At 39.9% G+C, this 16650-nt stretch overlaps 1 protein-coding gene across 5 annotated transcripts in view; it reads right to left on the bottom strand.

Annotated features, from left to right (window-relative positions):
- Nucleotides 1–16268, bottom strand: part of POU6F2 (POU class 6 homeobox 2) — a 296977-nt gene extending 280709 nt beyond the window's left edge. For 3 of the 5 annotated variants that reach the window (XR_010794525.1, XM_066627999.1, XM_066628001.1), the window contains exon 1: nucleotides 16103–16268. Coding sequence is in view for 4 of the 5 variants with exons in the window: in XM_066627999.1 (XP_066484096.1) it covers nucleotides 16103–16268 (166 nt within the window). In the remaining variant the exon portion in view is untranslated. The remainder of the gene's footprint in view (nucleotides 1–16102) is intronic. The other 2 variants (XM_066628003.1, XM_066628002.1) reach the window with 1 other exon arrangement.
- Nucleotides 16269–16650: the final 382 nt, after the last annotated feature.

The raw sequence follows: 16650 nt of genomic DNA, 5'->3' as shown, positions 1-16650 counted from the left end.
AAAATCCCCACATCAAACAGATAGCGCAGCCAGCTCTTACAATGCTGATCACCTGCTGGAGGAATGGCACTCCTTTCCTTCCCTGAGGAGGTGTCTGGCTCTGACCCACTGGACATACACAAGAGCTGCAGTATGGCAGCAGCACCCCACTGCTGTGCAGTAGTACACAGAGATCAAAGGTCATTGTCCTTAGGATCAGAGTATAAAAAGTCATTTTGAATAAACTAAATACAGGTGTACCCCCTTATCTGTGGGAGCTCCGTTCTGGAATCCCATGCGGATAGCTGAAATGCTATCCATGTGGATAGCTGGAATTCCCATGGTCTGGGGGCTGCACCTCCTGGAAGTGAGGGGAGCTCTGTTCCCTCATCTCCAGAGGGGTTTCTGAGCTCAGCAGAGGGCTCAGATTGAACTTTAGAGCTCAAATCACTTGACTTTTGGTTTCATGGAGAAACCGGAAGTTACATTTTTAATGCATTATAAGGCATTAAATATGTCACTTCCAGTTTTCCGTGAAACCAGAAACATGTGATTTGAAGTCTAAAGCTCAGTCTCAGTCCGGCAGAGGCCGTGGACATCCGTATACAACCTCTGCTGAGCTCAGAAGCCCCCTTGTAGGTGAAGAAAGCAGAGCTCCTGTCACTCCCGGGAAACACATGGGGGAGCGCAGGGGGGCCTAGACCCAGATAACTGAATCCGTGGACACGGGATCCTTGGATATGCCCCCTCCCCGGATAGTTAAACAAAATGTTAATGTTTCCTTTTTCATTCCTACAGTAATTTGCCAGAATCAAAATAACTTTAACAAATCAACAAGTGTGCCCTTAACTTACAGCTGCACTGATCAATGACCTAAAGCAGGGTTCCCCAAAAAGTGCATTGCAATCCACCAGAGCCCATTCCAGGTGGGTTGTGACCTGGGCCCTCCCATCCACCCTCGCCTCTGTTTGGCTCCAAATTGGAACCATTCCAGAGGTTTATTTATTTATTTAGCATATGGCATATAATACACAGACTTATAAAACAATTAAACTAGATCAAATATCAATGTCCAGTTCGTCCAGCCATTCAAGGACAGAGTTACCTTCATTGAAAAAGTCAGATCATGGGCCACTATACACCCTCAGTTTGCAGCCAGACACAGTGTGGTATATGGTTTGGCGGGAAAACCCGCAGTCACACTGTGGGGTAGACACTAGCCCCTATTTAAACTTTGAGTCCTGGCAAACACCATGTAGGGTACGGATCCTATTCAAAGTTTTCCAGTGCTGGCGAGGTAAGTCGAAACCTGGCACCTTAAGTGTAGGATTGTCTATATATCTACCTGTTTCTGGGCGTTCAACTGCCCATTTAACTTTCCATTGGGCACTGATGTTGAAATTATTGTGCAGATGTTGTGCGAGTGCTGCCAGAGAACGCTTCCTGGATTTAAGCCTACCAACTGATAGATGAGGAAGATCGGCATGCACTGGTAAAAGTGGTTTGTTGGTGATTTTTCTATATTCTTTCACTAAAGCCTCTTGTTTCTGTAGGGCTGGTGGTGCTATGTGGCTCCAGAGGTGTGGAGAGGGCACAAAGATTGTGCGAGGCCTTCAACCCACTTTACAGAACTCTGTGGGCCTCAAAACGGCTTATGAAAGCTACTTCTGGTTTTCAGAAGGCAACTTCCGTTTTGCCTCTGAAAACCGGAAATCACTCTCAGAGGCTTCTGCAGGCCATTCTGAAGCCCGCAGAGGCCAGTAGCAGGGCTTGCTGGCTTGGCCTGACCCGGAGGAGGCCTCTAGGGCCTCCCCCGGCACCACCAGGAGCATGATGTCAAACAAGGTAGGTTGCAGCTCACTAAGGATTGAGAACTGCTGGCCTATAAGCTTTAGTGGATAATTTATCTGCCATCAATTACAGCTTGCAAACATACTAAAAATGGTTGGTGTTTAAACAACAGCTGAAGGCAACTCAAAAACTCTCAAAAAAATGAGATTCCATCTTTCAGAGTAGAAAGGGCATCGAGCAGAATTGCTTTTTACCCATTTGAAGGGGGGAAAATCACTGAACTAACAAGGAGTGGGCTAATGTTAAAGAAACAAAGAACATTTTAAGGGGCTGCATCTTGATTAAGTCCTTCAAATACTTAGAAAGCGAACACAATTTCAGCACCTTAAAGAACAGGCTCTTGAGTCAGATAGAATACAGTGCTCTTCTTCTCCAGGTGACCTCTCCATTCAGACTTAATGGGCTTGTCCCATTTCTGATAGTGTCAGAACTGTCTCATAATATATCAAAGGAGACACTGCAATACAAATATGTCTTTGTTTCATTGTGTTTTACAGTCTTTTTTTCCACAAAATGATAAAGAATCAGACAGGAACATTTTTAAGATCTCCCTTTTTCAAGCAAGCTCTTAAAAGAAACTATTGCTGATGCAGCATTTTAATTAGTAGTGCCTGAAACACATGAGCCCATAATGAGAAAATGAAGGTGGCGGTAAACAGGGTGCGATTCACAAGTCAATAAGAAATGCCAAAAAGTGAAATACAACTGCCTGAATATGTTACTGTTGAAGTTATTTGATGTATTAAATAATTTCAATAAACCATTTAATATAATTAAATTTAAATTATTAATGCCAAGTAGTTGTCTGGCAGGACAATGGGCAGGAGGTCTGGCTCAGTTGGTAGAGCTGCCGCCTTGTATGCCTGAAGATCTGAGGCTGCCAGTTTGAAACAACCGGAAGTACCCGAGAACTGACGACACGCTGATATACTGATGAGCTGACCCTCGGTGGCAGAGAGGAGTTGTCAAGTGGAGTGTGGGAGGCGAAGGGCCAGAGAGAGGCCAGACCAGGAAGGAATGCAGCTGGAATGAGGAGTTCTATGAAAGACTAGAACTATTCAATTGTAAAAATCCCTACGGGGTTTAGAACAGCCTGCCTATGTAAACCGCCTTGGATTAAAGTCTGAGGAGAAATCTGAGGAACAAAGAAAGGCGGTATATAAATACCTGTATGTATGTATGTATGTATGTATGTATGTATGTATGTATGTAGTCAGCCATCCCTGTTCCTTTTACTCACTGCCCAGAATGCAGGTAACTGGAGCAGGTTCACCCCTTCCTCATCAAGTGGGAAAAATATTGCCCTTGAATATGTGCTGTTAACTCCATTAGAAAAGGGACTAGAGCAGTGCTTCTCAGATTATGGTCCCTGGACCAGTACTGGTCCACAAGCCATTGGCTGCTGATCCACAGTGTAGCCTACGCCATGGCTTCCTCACGAGGAAGTTGCTTGAATCATTCACTAACATGGCTATGCCATATTTCTGAAACTAGATGTGATAGGGCAAAACCGATGCCATTTCTGGACTCCGCACCCCAAATTCATATAAAACCACCATAAATTTTGAAAGAAGTTTTTCTGACCCTCAGTTTTGCAAGCCTGTGTTATTAGAGAAAAGGCTGCCCAAAAGGGAATTTTCCCACATGTTTGACAGAGTTGCCCACAGGTTTGAAAATGTATTGAAAAGAAGCTGAAGAAAATATGGGAACATCTTACATGAAGCACCAAAAAGATTTCTTTAGAAATTTAAAAGAAATCCGAAGGAACAAAACTATTTGCTTTATTTGCAAACTTCAGTTCGCTTGGTTATAGCTACATATGGAACGTTTGACCAGAATTTTTCGTTCCTTTGATCCCAATCCAGTGGCACACAAGCACAGCAGTAAACCATTCATCTGCTGGTGCACTCATGTATCTTCCTACATTTATCTGCCAATCAGATTGGCATCATCAACTCTGACTGCGGTAGCAGAGGGATTACATTTTGCAAAGAACCAATTGGTACTGCCAAGCTGATGGCACCAACCATCCGATCTGGTTGATATGCAGTCTCAGATCCAGAAACAGGAACTGTGCAGCCCTGATTACTGGAGGAGGCAAGCCAGCACCAGAAACCATTCAAATAGAATTAACTTGCCTGCCCAGTTCTTTATCTGATTGGGAATGCATGCAGGAGGACTACTTTGTGCGTGCATTGCCCTCACAGGATCAGAGCACTCATAGTTAATTTGACATTCAGCATTATCACCAAAAATTAACTATGCACATTAACTTGAAAGTAACTTCCTTTGATATCTGTGGGAGTTTCTCAGACCATTGGTCCATCTAATTCAGCACTGTCAACACTGACTGACTGACCCTATTCAGATAGGAATTTTTCTCTTGGAGATTGATCCTGGGACCTCTGCAGATGCTCTTCCACGGAGCCCCTCTCTTCCTTAATAATAGCATAAATAATAGAAAAACAGCATTATTTCCAAAAACCATAAAACTTTTTGGGATGCAGTTACTAGGGCAAATCATCCAACCCCTGTCATCTACTCTGATATTCCTGAAACCACGTGGATAGATTATTTTTCCAAAATTTTCTATTCTTCTTCCCTCCCTATTTCTAATATTGATCTCCAAAAAGTCCCTGAATGGCCATCGGTTTCCCCACTGGAAATTTATAAACTCATAACTTCCTTAAAATCAGCCAAAGCCCCCGGCCCAGATTTTATCATCAATGAAATTCTTCTTACTAACCCTGGTTGGTGGGCTGCTCCCTTGGCTTCTCTTTTTACCACGATTAATTCTACAGGTCTATTCCCAGATATCTGGCGCTGTTCATTTCTTCTTCCAATTTTTAAGAAAGGTGACCCCGCTTCTCCGTCAAATTATCGTCCTATTAGTCTTATATCTTGTATAGAGAAGCTTTATGCCAAATTCCTTCTTCAAAAGTTGTCATCCTGGGCCCGTTTGAAAAACCTTCCAGGAGTTGAACAATCAGGTTTTCGCCAGGGTGTTTCTACTCTGGATCATGCCTTTGCACTTTCTTTTTTAGCCCAGAAATATTCCATACATCATAAATCAAATCTATATGTAGCCTTTATCGACCTACAAGGTGCTTTTGACTCGATAAATAGAGCCCTTTTATGGAAAAAGTTATCCAACTGGGGCATTGACCAGAGGCTTCTGTTTTTGTTACAGCAACTTCATTCCCATAATAAATGTCAAATCCGTCTTCCTTTTACCAATATTCTCTCTTCTAGTTTTCCTATCAATAAAGGAGTGAGGCAAGGTTGCATCCTTGCCCCTCTTCTTTTTAATTTATTCATAGCCGATCTTCCTGCCAGCTTAACCACCACCTCTCATTCCTTTCCTGTAATAAATAAAAAGCCAATTCCGATTCTTCTTTATGCCAATGATACAGTACTTCTCTCACTCACAAAATCTGGTCTTCGTGAGCTCATTTCCAAATTTCAAGTTTATTGTCATTCAAATGATCTTGTAATTAATGTCAACAAAACTAAAATTATGGTTTTTTCCCGCTCCTGGACTCCTTCTATATGGTCAATCAACTCCCAATCTTACATTCAAGTTAAATCTTTTAAATATCTAGGTTTACATTTTCACTATAATTTATCATGGATTCAACATAAAAAGTCAGTTATTTCTTCAACAACTACCCACCTTTTGGCTATAACAAATTTTTATTTTAATGCAGGAAATCAATACATCCCAGCAGCGATTCAAATTTTTAAAGCAAAAATTATTTCTCATTTATTATATGGTATCCCGATATGGATACAGGCAGTTTCTAAGGATTTGGATCATATTGCTTCTTCCTTTTTTAGAAAGATATTAGGTATTCCTAATCTTATTCGGTTGTCCACTATTCTGTTAGAACTTGGTTTACACCTTCCCTCCACTTATGCCTGGCTTTTTACCTTTAAGTTTTGGTTAAGGATTCATTTATCTCCTTCCCCTGACTCTTTAATTACAGAATTAATGAGTGACACGTATATCTTTATTTGGTTTAAAATAGTGGAAACTAAACTCCACTCTATTAACCTATCAGTAGAATTACTTGCTGATCTAAACTTATCTCAAGCTTATAAAATTATCAAAGACCACCTTTTTCTAGCTGAATTCAATACTTTAAAAAATTCTCTTAATTTGACCTGTTCCCCCCTTTCCCTAGGTCTTTTTCCGCAACATGTTGTTGCCACTTCAAACTACTTTTTTCACCTCACTAATCCTAGACTGAAGAGAGCTTTCATGCTCGCTAGACTCAACATATTTCCCTCAGCTGTTCATTATGGTCGTTTCATGCGAGTTCCTCGCGAGAAACGATTATGTTTATTCTGTGGGGAGACCCCGGATACTCTTTTACACATTTTGCTTTTTTGTCCCTCTCATGATTCTCATTGTAGGATATATCTAGAATCCTGGATTTCTAATTTTCCCCCTCAGGTATCACCCCTTCCCCAGTTGTTGGAAGACTCTATTGCTCCCTTGACGTATTCAGTGGCTAGTTTCCTGGCCTATACATTACAAAAAACGCCGGACTTTAGTTCTATAAAATCTTCTTTAAAATTTTTGTAGTCACCTTTTTCCATCTAACACCTGTTTTACTGAAAGGATAAGGTTGTCCCTTCTGGCTCCTTTTCTTTCTAGATCCTATTTCTTTTTCTCTATTTAGTTTTCCTGAACTAGTCTAGTGGATAACGGTTGTATTGTTCCACTTTGTTGTCAGTTGTTTGCTGTAATATTTATAATGCCAATAAAGGTTAACTAACTAACTAACTAATAGAAAAACAGCAACATTACTCAAACAGATGAATAATTAAAACATAGATCAATAGACACTAACAGTTCCGCAATTTTGCTCATTCATAATATTTATGCAGAAAAGCATTTAGAATCTGTAATAAAGCTATTTATAGATAGTAAGTCATAACTATTCATTGTCCCCTTGGCAATCAATGGCAGAATCCTTTAGGAACTTTGGTTTACAAATATGAAGAGGGTATGGGTAGGTTATATTTGCTAAATGATAGTATTATTTTTTTCTCTGAATTCAAGTATCCCTGGTTGAATCCTTAAATTTATAATTGGAATTTGTTATTAAAGAATTAAATCTGAGGGAGTCAAATACTTTTGTGCAGACCAATGTGCTGAAGTTACTATGGGTTTATACACTTTCCATATCTCTTGCAATAAGCAATAACTATACCATTGACATACAGATATGCAAACTAAAGAGCTGGTTTGTTGTTGGGTTATTTGCACAGATATCCCACCCTCATCTTAAGAAGAAATGTTAAGAAATGTTCAAAACAAAACACCAGAGTAGTTATTGCTCATTTTTGAATTAAAGAACTGCAGCTCATTTTTTAATTGCTCAGAAATTGCACACTAACAGTTCAATCCTATCCACCCCGGGAAAATGGCCACTGCTGTATCCTATTTATGCCAGGGCAGCCACCGGAGTTCTCTTCAGGGAAAGGGAGCATTTGCGCCTTTACCCCAGATAATGGCACTGTGGCTCCAATGGGTTTCCTCTGATCTGAGCCCGCTATTGACTCTGTTGCCATCTCCACCCCCTTCCTAGGCACAATCCTCTCCTCCCCTGCCTTCCCCCATCCCAGGAAGTCTCACCACTGCCCACTGGTGACACCACAGGCAGCTCCTCTGCAGCATCCACCAGGTTCTGAGGCCCAGCATCAAATTGCGCCAGCCCCAGTGCTGGAGCTCCATCCTTGCCGAGTGCTGCAAACGTGCTTTATGGCACATTTGCAACATCCAGAGCTGGTTGTATACATGGGCCGCCGGAGCTGGCAACTAAAGGATTGGATCCTAAGTACACAGAATATCATTTGGGACAAGCTTTTTCCATAAACAGAATGCTTTGCAAGTTTTCACCATCATTTAAGGCATGTATATGTTTAAATCACCACACGTACAGGTATATATAGTTCATAAACTATGTTTTTATGAAAATTTTGTAAGATGCACTTGCTTCAGTAAGGGAAAGTCAGGGTAGAAAAATATATAGAAACAGTTTATAAACCGTCTAAACAAAATAAAAAATCTCTTTTATGCCCATTTGAAACACTAGCATTTCCTATGGATCTTTTGGCCAATTTCATTCATAACCAAGTGCATAAGCGTGTATACACATACATACACAGAGGGATGCAGACAGACAGACAGACAGATAGACAGACAGAGATAACATATACAGGCTTTTTTTTCAAACTGTAGTCTGGGATCCACCAGTGGGTCATGACCTGATTGTTAGTGGGTTGTGAAACTGAAACTGACAAGCTGATAGCTGACAAGGAACAGCTATTGAGGCCTATTGAAGGTGAATCTGAGCAGCACATGCAGGTTTACTCATGAGCAGGCAAATGTGCCTCAGTCCATTCCAAAGGGCAAGCAGAGAGAAACACAACAGCACCAGAATGTTCCCAATCCAATAATCACAGGCCCCAAAAACACTTGAGAAGGAAATTGCCCCTTCCAACAAAGAAAATTTATTGAGTCCTGGTTGGCAACCTTCAGTCTCGAAAGACTATGGTATAAGTCTACAGCACCCGGTATTCCCAGGTGGTCTCCCATCCAAGTACTAACCAGGCCTGACCCTGCTTAGCTTCAGAGATCAGACAAGATCAGGAGATAGTGTTCAGTATAGGGAGATATTGAGTCCTATGGAACACGAAACTGAGCCACACGTCTGCATAGGCAAATGTGCCTTGGCTCCTACTGGCTAGGCAACAGGGAATGAAAGGCCACTAGAATGGTCCCAATTCAATGAACATGAAGCTCAACATACACTCCAGGAGGCGAACCTTCATTATAGTAAAAAAGGATAAAACCAGAGGATTGAATAACTAGTAAGGAGAAACTGTATTTTTTTTTAAGTGTTGTCAAGCTAGGTGGGTCCTGACAGAGTGTCATTTTAAAATGTTGGTACTGCTACTAAAAAGTTTGGGAACCACTGCACTAGAGCAATGTTTCTCAAAGTATACTCCTAGGAGCCCTGGGGCCCCGCAAGACTGCATCAAGGTTTCCACAAATATACCATAAGTGACTGCCACCTGCTTGGTGCTGTGCCACTCTATGCAAGCAGCAGCACCCTGCGGCTCCCTGAGACTCCATGCATGCATCAGTGGCACTCTCAAAGATTCCATTTAGGAGTGTAAAAGGCTCCAGAGACCAAAAAGTTTGAGAACTGCTGCTCTACAGCATATATGCACATATGTAAAGATTAAGAAATAGAGCGCGTAGCCTGGATAGACAGTTGTAACAACTGCAATGTGAGTGCTTTAGCGCTGGTTTCTCAGACAGACTTGACAATGGACTCGGTTCTGACCTACAGCAAGCATCATCTCAAAGGGCAAGTGTCACTTCAATCTTCAATCTTCTTTGTTTTTGGAAATGATTCTAATGTAATAAATAGTAATCCAGCTTGAAAGTGGTTGTTAGTTAAAGTAATTGAAAATGCATTTGTTTTTAAGTGGGGAGAGTTCTGGAATGCATTCTGCTGTTAGACACTTAGCAGTCTATAGCCCATATACATCAGAGATAAATGCATATTCAGAAATGTGTATGTAAGTGAACACAGAAAAGTGCCTTCTACAGAGTCAGATTATTGGTGCATCTATGGGCAGCAGCTCTAAAGGGTTTCAGACATGGGTCTTCCCCAGTCCTACCTGAAGATGCCAGAGACTGGGGAACTATGGCATACAAAACATGTGCTCTACCACTGAGGTATGACCAAAGAAAGCAACATACCTGAAAGAAACTAACAAGTGATCAGAAACCAATTCCTCTGTATTACGCAGTTGCTAACATACAGGCCGTGCCTCATTATTCATGCTCTGTTCCAGAAGATTTAAAAATCAGTGGATACCATATCTGTGAAAAAATAGCTTTAAAGACCCACTTCCAGTGTTCTTGCTCCTCCATTGTCACCCCAGAATACATCGGTATTGTCACCCCAGAATGCATTGGTATAGACACTATACTGCATTCAGCCACTAGATGGGGTGACTAATGGAATCCAGTGGAATGAAATGATGATGATTTAAGAACACAAAGATGGGAAATTGGATTTTGATGGTTTTTCCCTTGTTACAAGCATTTAAAGTTGGACCTTGGTATAAGTGTCAAATCAATGGATACCAAATCAGTGGATACTGAGGTCCCACCTATATAAATACACACACATCCCTACAACATTCCACTATGCAACAAGGCAATTATCGTTTGAAATCCAATTGCGACCCAAAGTTGCAATCCTATTCACAATTAATTGAGAACAAAGGTTAAACAAGATGACACAGAGATACTAAGAAATTCAATTGGTTCTCAGAGTGGTGAGATTTTTGTTGTTGTTTAGAACAGCCACAGACAATGGAGAGTAGTGTCTGAATCGGATAAAGGGAGAGGTATTTAACCCTTCCCCTTGTGCCAGTATCTGATTTAAATAGCCTCCCAAAGCTGCTATTTGGAAAAACATATTTTTTCTGCATTTTACTGGTATTTTACTTTCCCTTGTGGGGCAAGCAGCAGCAGGAATGAGGATTTAGGCTGGGGGGAATAGTGCAAACAAATGGGTTAAGCAGTCAGCCGCAGCATTACATCCTCAACCCAATTCAAGGAACCCCTCACTTGTTTTGAACCACAAAAACCAAAATGTGGGCGATCAGACCATGGATTTCCCAGCACCTCATCTTATTTGGCCATTGAAACCTGCAGGATTTACTTTTGAGTAAATATGCCTAGGATAGAGTTATAAAAGTGCTTCACTTTGGCTGGCTCAAACAGTCTGAGCATTTTGTGGTACTATATGTTGAAAAATAATAGAGAATCCAACATGGAAAAAGTAAACACTAACTTTGGTCTGATTAACCCACCAATATGCCCAACTGAAATCAGTGCCAACCAGAACTACCCCGCTTGTATAAACCTGGGAAAGGGACAATATGGGTGTCCTAGAACCCAAGCCTATGACTGTCTACTCAGAAGTAAGTCCCATTGTAGTCAATGGGGCTTACTCCCAGGAAAGTGTGGATAAGATTTACTACAACTACAACAACAAACCTTTATTGGGCATAAAATTTGAAAGGTGAAGACTCTGTGCAGAAACCGTACAGAGAATAGAAACCTAAACAGTACACAGATATATGTATATGACACAGATATATGTATATGAGTTTGGATAAGATTGTAGCCCTACTTATGCATCTCCCACAATAAAGCGTCCTAAAGAGCTTAAGTGCTAAACTATTCCCTTACCAGGCAAATCAAGTGCTGTTGTTATGAGCATGAAACTATCTTGCAATCTACTGAAGGTTCATCAAATTACTGATTCATTTGCCTTGAATGGGCACATTCTTCAATATCACAAATACATTTTTAATTGTACTTACATACAGTATATAAGAAAAACAAAGCACTTTTCTTTCTGTTTGTACAATTATGTTTTTTTTCCTTTTAAAGTGTTATTCTTGTATTCTTCCATTTCTAGATTCTCCATGGAACTGACTGATAAAAATTAGTAACTGACTGGGACTGCAATCCTATCCACATTTACCAGGGAATGAGCCCCACTGACTATAATGGGACTTACTTCTGAGTAGACATGCATAGGATTGGGCTCTTAATTGATTTCAAAAACAGTTGGAGTACATCTCGGCTTTACAGGCTACCTGTATTTATTATAATGACAACTGTCATTGCCCATGTACAGTGAGGGGACTGATTCCCAGAAGAATGAGAAGTCCCCTTCTGCCAGCACTGGGCCTAGTGCAACAACTTCTGGGAATCAGTCCCCTCACTGTACATGGGCAATGACAGCTGTCAGCACAGGGTAGCAGCCCCTATATGGCGCAGTGACTCCAAGAAAGAGACTCTGGGAACAAAGTGGAAAAGGAAAAGATGGTGCTGCCAATGACACTGTATGCCATCAGAGGGACCTTGTCCCCCTAATCCCTGCAGGAGTCTCCAAGAAGAAGCTTTTAAAAGTTAAGATCTGGCACAGATGGGGGTGCAAACCTCTGGCCTGCAAAAGCTGAAGCAGGGAATCAGATTAGTGCTATAGCTCTTGACATTTAACACCCATTCACTCAAAAATGTCTAGTGGTTGACTGCCTAAAACTTAAAATGCAGTCTGTCTGTCTGAAACCTTTATTGGCATATCAGCAGTCATGAAATGTAGAAATAAAATGCATAAAATGCAGTCATGAAATGTAGAAATACCATGTCAATTATTAAACACCCATATTATTATGGTTATTATTTTTAATAATAATATAAGTTAATATAATTTTAATAACCATAATAAGTGACTATAAAACAATTCTAAGTAAATAAAATATTCTGCAGGACTCAGTACTTAGAGAATCAAACTGTATAGTGCTTCTTCTGTCTGTGTTTATATTTTTGTTTTGTGTCAATGTCATGAACTGGAAAGAAACACAGTACTACAATGTATTTTGACTCTGAACAATAGTAAGTCTAGGCAGTTATTCAGCAAACTTTTTTCCTTAGCTTCTGATTTGTCATGCCAACTAAAACAGGAAACCACTTTTCATCCTGCATTAACAAGGATAAATAATGTACTACTTAATGCTGCATGGAACTCTGTGGCCTCATGTTTCTCAATGAAATCTGGATATATCACATCAGCGTACTGCAAGTTAAGCAAGTTAAGTAAATATGTCCCGGGGATGTAATAGACAGGAAGATGGGAGAACACAGGGGTCCTTTCATAGTTACAGATGGTACATCTGATCATCCAGGTAATATTTTTGGGGATGCAAAAATGGAAAGCTTTGAAAGATGTCAAATGTTTAGAAGATGGTAATCACATGAATCAAATTTACATGATTTTAAATGAATGTAAGGAGAAGGAACTTCTAAAATATAACATTGTATACACACACAAACACACAACAACAACAACAACAACAGCAACAACAAAGGCCAGTTGTCTCTGGACAAACTGACAACTTCAATTTATATGTGCTAAGAATCTATGTCAAAAGAGTGAACATTTGTTAGAGAGCTGAATAAACTCAGATCGGTATACCTGAGGCTCAGAAACCTGTTGTCTTCCATTTGTCTGCCACCAGTGGCAAAGTATCCATTTTGGAGGTAAGCCAAAAGTGTGTTGTATTACCTTCAGAAACCTCTTCCAAAAAAATGAAATAAAATACTATCAATCTTCATCTGCCACCTGAAACTGGAGCTACAGCTGCTGGAAAAGTGCCAGTTTCCTACTATGTCCTATCAGATATTAACACATAAAGCCATCCAACACTACAATTGTTGGAAACTGTGAGATACTGCAACGCAGGGTGTTTCCGTGTGGAAGCTGAAGGCCTCAGCCATTATTCCACCTCCTTGTCTTTCATGGTAAGAGATATACCCACATGACAAAGATTCAAGACCTTCCACAACAACAACAACGCTGGGCAACAAAATAACAAAAGGAAAGACAGACATTTCTGATAGGAACAAAACAACTGTAAAATGAGACCCGAGTAATTAACATCCACAGTTCTAAACTTGGGGAAACCGCCATAGAACAGAGCAATAGTTTAAGAGTCCTAATTTTGAAAATTATATTGTATGGCATTGTACATTCTTATACTGAAACAATGACAGGCATCAGTTCTTACTTCCCACCCCCAGTTAAAATCAATTTTGTTGTTCCTTGGACATTTGGATCTGAATTATATGATATGGATGAATCAATTAAGATGCTCAAAATAAAATCAGGCATTGGAGGGGGAAGAGGAAGAGTCTTAATTTTAAAAGATGCTCCACTCAATGTACAAAATCACTTTGTAAACTACAGATGTCACATGGGCTGAATATCCCTCCTGTATTTCTGATGGCATTTTCTCCTCTCTCTAGTGTCTTCATTCTTAGGGGCTGAAATTACATATAATCTGAATTCAAAGTAGAACTTTGGATAAGTGCCTTAATAGTTCTCACTGACCTGGGTAGGAGGAAGACTTATTCCAGAGTATTATCATTGAAATCAATGGGATTGTTCCTGACTGAGTGACCTGAAGAAGATTCTTTTCAACTGGTCATTCCAAGTTCATTAAATATATGCAAACTAAGGCAACAAACTTGCTCTTGTCTTGTTGCTGTTATCATACAGCAGGATCCAACTGAGAGTCAGCACTTTTAAGTCCATGGATAAAAACAAGAGAAATTTAAGTACTTAACAATCATTGAAAGCAATGGATTTAACAGTGCTTAAGTGGATTGTGCACTAATTAAAATATATATTAATGTGTGAATACATAATTTGGAGTCATTTTCTTTGCATCTTATTCATCCTGAATTGACCTGTTGCGATTCAATTAGAATCTATCTTTTGCATTCAAATAATACCACTACAGAAGTTTTCTACTATGCTAAGGAACTCTGTGATAAAGAACTCCAGAATGAACATTAAGAAGAATTTATCCTTTATTTTAAAACTCATATCAACTTAAGCACACAGCAAAAAGAATCAGTCACAGACTGGGGTACAGATAGTTCTGTTTTATAATTTATTTCAAAGTGAATTTTGTGATTGGTAAACAGCCAAGTCAGTCAAATATTTTGATCTCTTGGTGTCAAAATGCATGCACATGAAAAAATTATTTAAATTGCTTAGATGCTTGTTTGAAATATTACTTCTTAAATTTTTGAAGTATCATAATTCATTCCCTGCACAAAGTGGATTCAATTAGCTGGCAGCCAAACAGTAACACATGAAAAAGCAATTCTCTAATCTTTTTTTCATAGAAACAGATATCACTTACAAGTTATATTTAAATGGAAATTATAATCTATAATAGACATTATATAATTCAACTGTAATGATCTGGTTGACTGTGTTATATAATTACATTATTTTCTTGCATCTACCTGTCTCTCTAAAAATGATAGGGCACCTCTTTTGATCAATATTGCATAGACCTTTTGCAAAAATCATTTTGCAGCTTCATGCTGTAGCTAAAATTCAGACATTCCAGCTTATCTCCAGTTTCTTTACAGATTAAAAAAATATAAAAGAAAGGTTGACTGTTTTTTAAAGGCACATTTCTTCTTCAAATAAGGATACTTCACCTGGTTAAAAACCTTGCAAAATACAAAATATATGATTCCAGATGTTCTTCTTGCAAAGTTGCACATGAAAATAATTAAATGGAACTCTTTGAGAAGAAATTGATGTAGAATCCAAATGTCACATTGTACTATGTAGTACTGCTCCAGCTCAGAGGTATATCAACATCTATCACTCAAGCACACCCCCGAACACGCTCTGTTCCCTTTTCTGATTAGAGATTACAGTTGCTTGAGTTGTCTTACAGGGTGTCACTGCTTTGAATGACAGATGTCTAGGCTGAAGTGCCACTCTTCTAATTTTTATTTTGAACATGAAGCCAATATTTGTGAAAGACGACATTTTCATTAGCTATTGATGCAACTGTTTAAAATACACAGTGCCTTTCCTCATGCACCTTGGGAGAATGATTTTTTTTTTTTAATCACTAAAATGGTAAAACACATCTCTCAGCTACAAAATCTCTTTTCTTTTCCTTCCTTCACTTAAAAGACCTAATAAAGAATTCTCTACTTGACATTAACAAAATCAAGGTTTTCAAGAACGGTGTAATAATGGCTGATAAAATAGGAAAGAATTTCAATCCCTTTCTAAAAAGCTACAAGCAAAATGAAAGGAAGCCAAAATGACCGCAAGATGCTTAAGAAAAGTTTGGTGCAGCAGACAAAACTGTATGTGTGCGCAAACTGGACATTAGCGCAAGAGATTGCAAGGAAGACACTTGAACCCAGGGCCACACACCCGCAAGTTTCAATTCACAAGCCTAATTCTTATATACCTGAACAAATGGAAAGAGGAGGTGACTTTTCTGGATGACATGACAGTACACAAACTGAACACCCTAAAGACATAGTTAGCAATCTGTGAGCCACTGGTGCCAGGGTCACAGTGTTGATGCCTATGGAACGACTCTAGCAGATTGCAGCTCAAGTTGACAATGTTATGGCATTTCTGGGACCAAACTTTTGACAGCCAGTGAGCACACTCTTTCAGAGAACAGAGAACGCTCACACTCTTTCTCCCAAACATCGGAAGTTGGTTTCATCCAACACTACTGCCTAACCTGCTTCCCTTCCTCTCCCATTCTGTGGCACCGACACAAGAGGCAAGTACAACACTCCAAACACGAAATACCTCGACAGACTTACCGAAGAGCTTGCTGGGAGTGTCCTTGTTGTCATTTGATTCCACAGGCGCAAGCAGGGGCTCATTCAGCTCGTTGTCTGAAGCAGCTGCCTTGTCCTCACCTCTCAACTCTGCATTCATTTCACTCCGCAGTGACAGCAAGGGCTTACTGACTTGTCCAGCTATCATTGGATCCTAGGATGGGGGGAAAGAAAGTGAGGGGGGGAAAGTGGCAGCTTTGGTGTGCGTATTCTATCTCGCACTCCCTCTCTCCCTTTCTCTCTCTTACACACACACATAACACACTCACTCTCTCTCTCTCTCTCTTTCTCTTATCTCTGGCTGCTCCTGCTGTTATTGCTGGCTGCAGTCAAGTGAAGAGCTATTACAGATCCAATGAGTTTTCCATTACTCCCCACCCTATTAAAGCTCAACTAGCATGTGAGAGATTCCGGATGCTTTGGAGAGAAACTTCAGTGAATACTACAGAACCAACACAGCTTTAATTGTAGGATGTGCTTCTCCTGTGTGTATGTTTTTACACCTCACTCTTTACTTTAATGCAGTAAGG

The sequence above is a fragment of the Tiliqua scincoides genome, chromosome 5 (genome assembly GCF_035046505.1).
Source record: "Tiliqua scincoides isolate rTilSci1 chromosome 5, rTilSci1.hap2, whole genome shotgun sequence".
NCBI classification, from domain to species: domain Eukaryota; kingdom Metazoa; phylum Chordata; class Lepidosauria; order Squamata; family Scincidae; genus Tiliqua; species Tiliqua scincoides.
The sequence above is the reverse complement of the archived record's forward strand: the minus strand, read 5'-3'. Positions and strand labels throughout refer to the sequence as shown.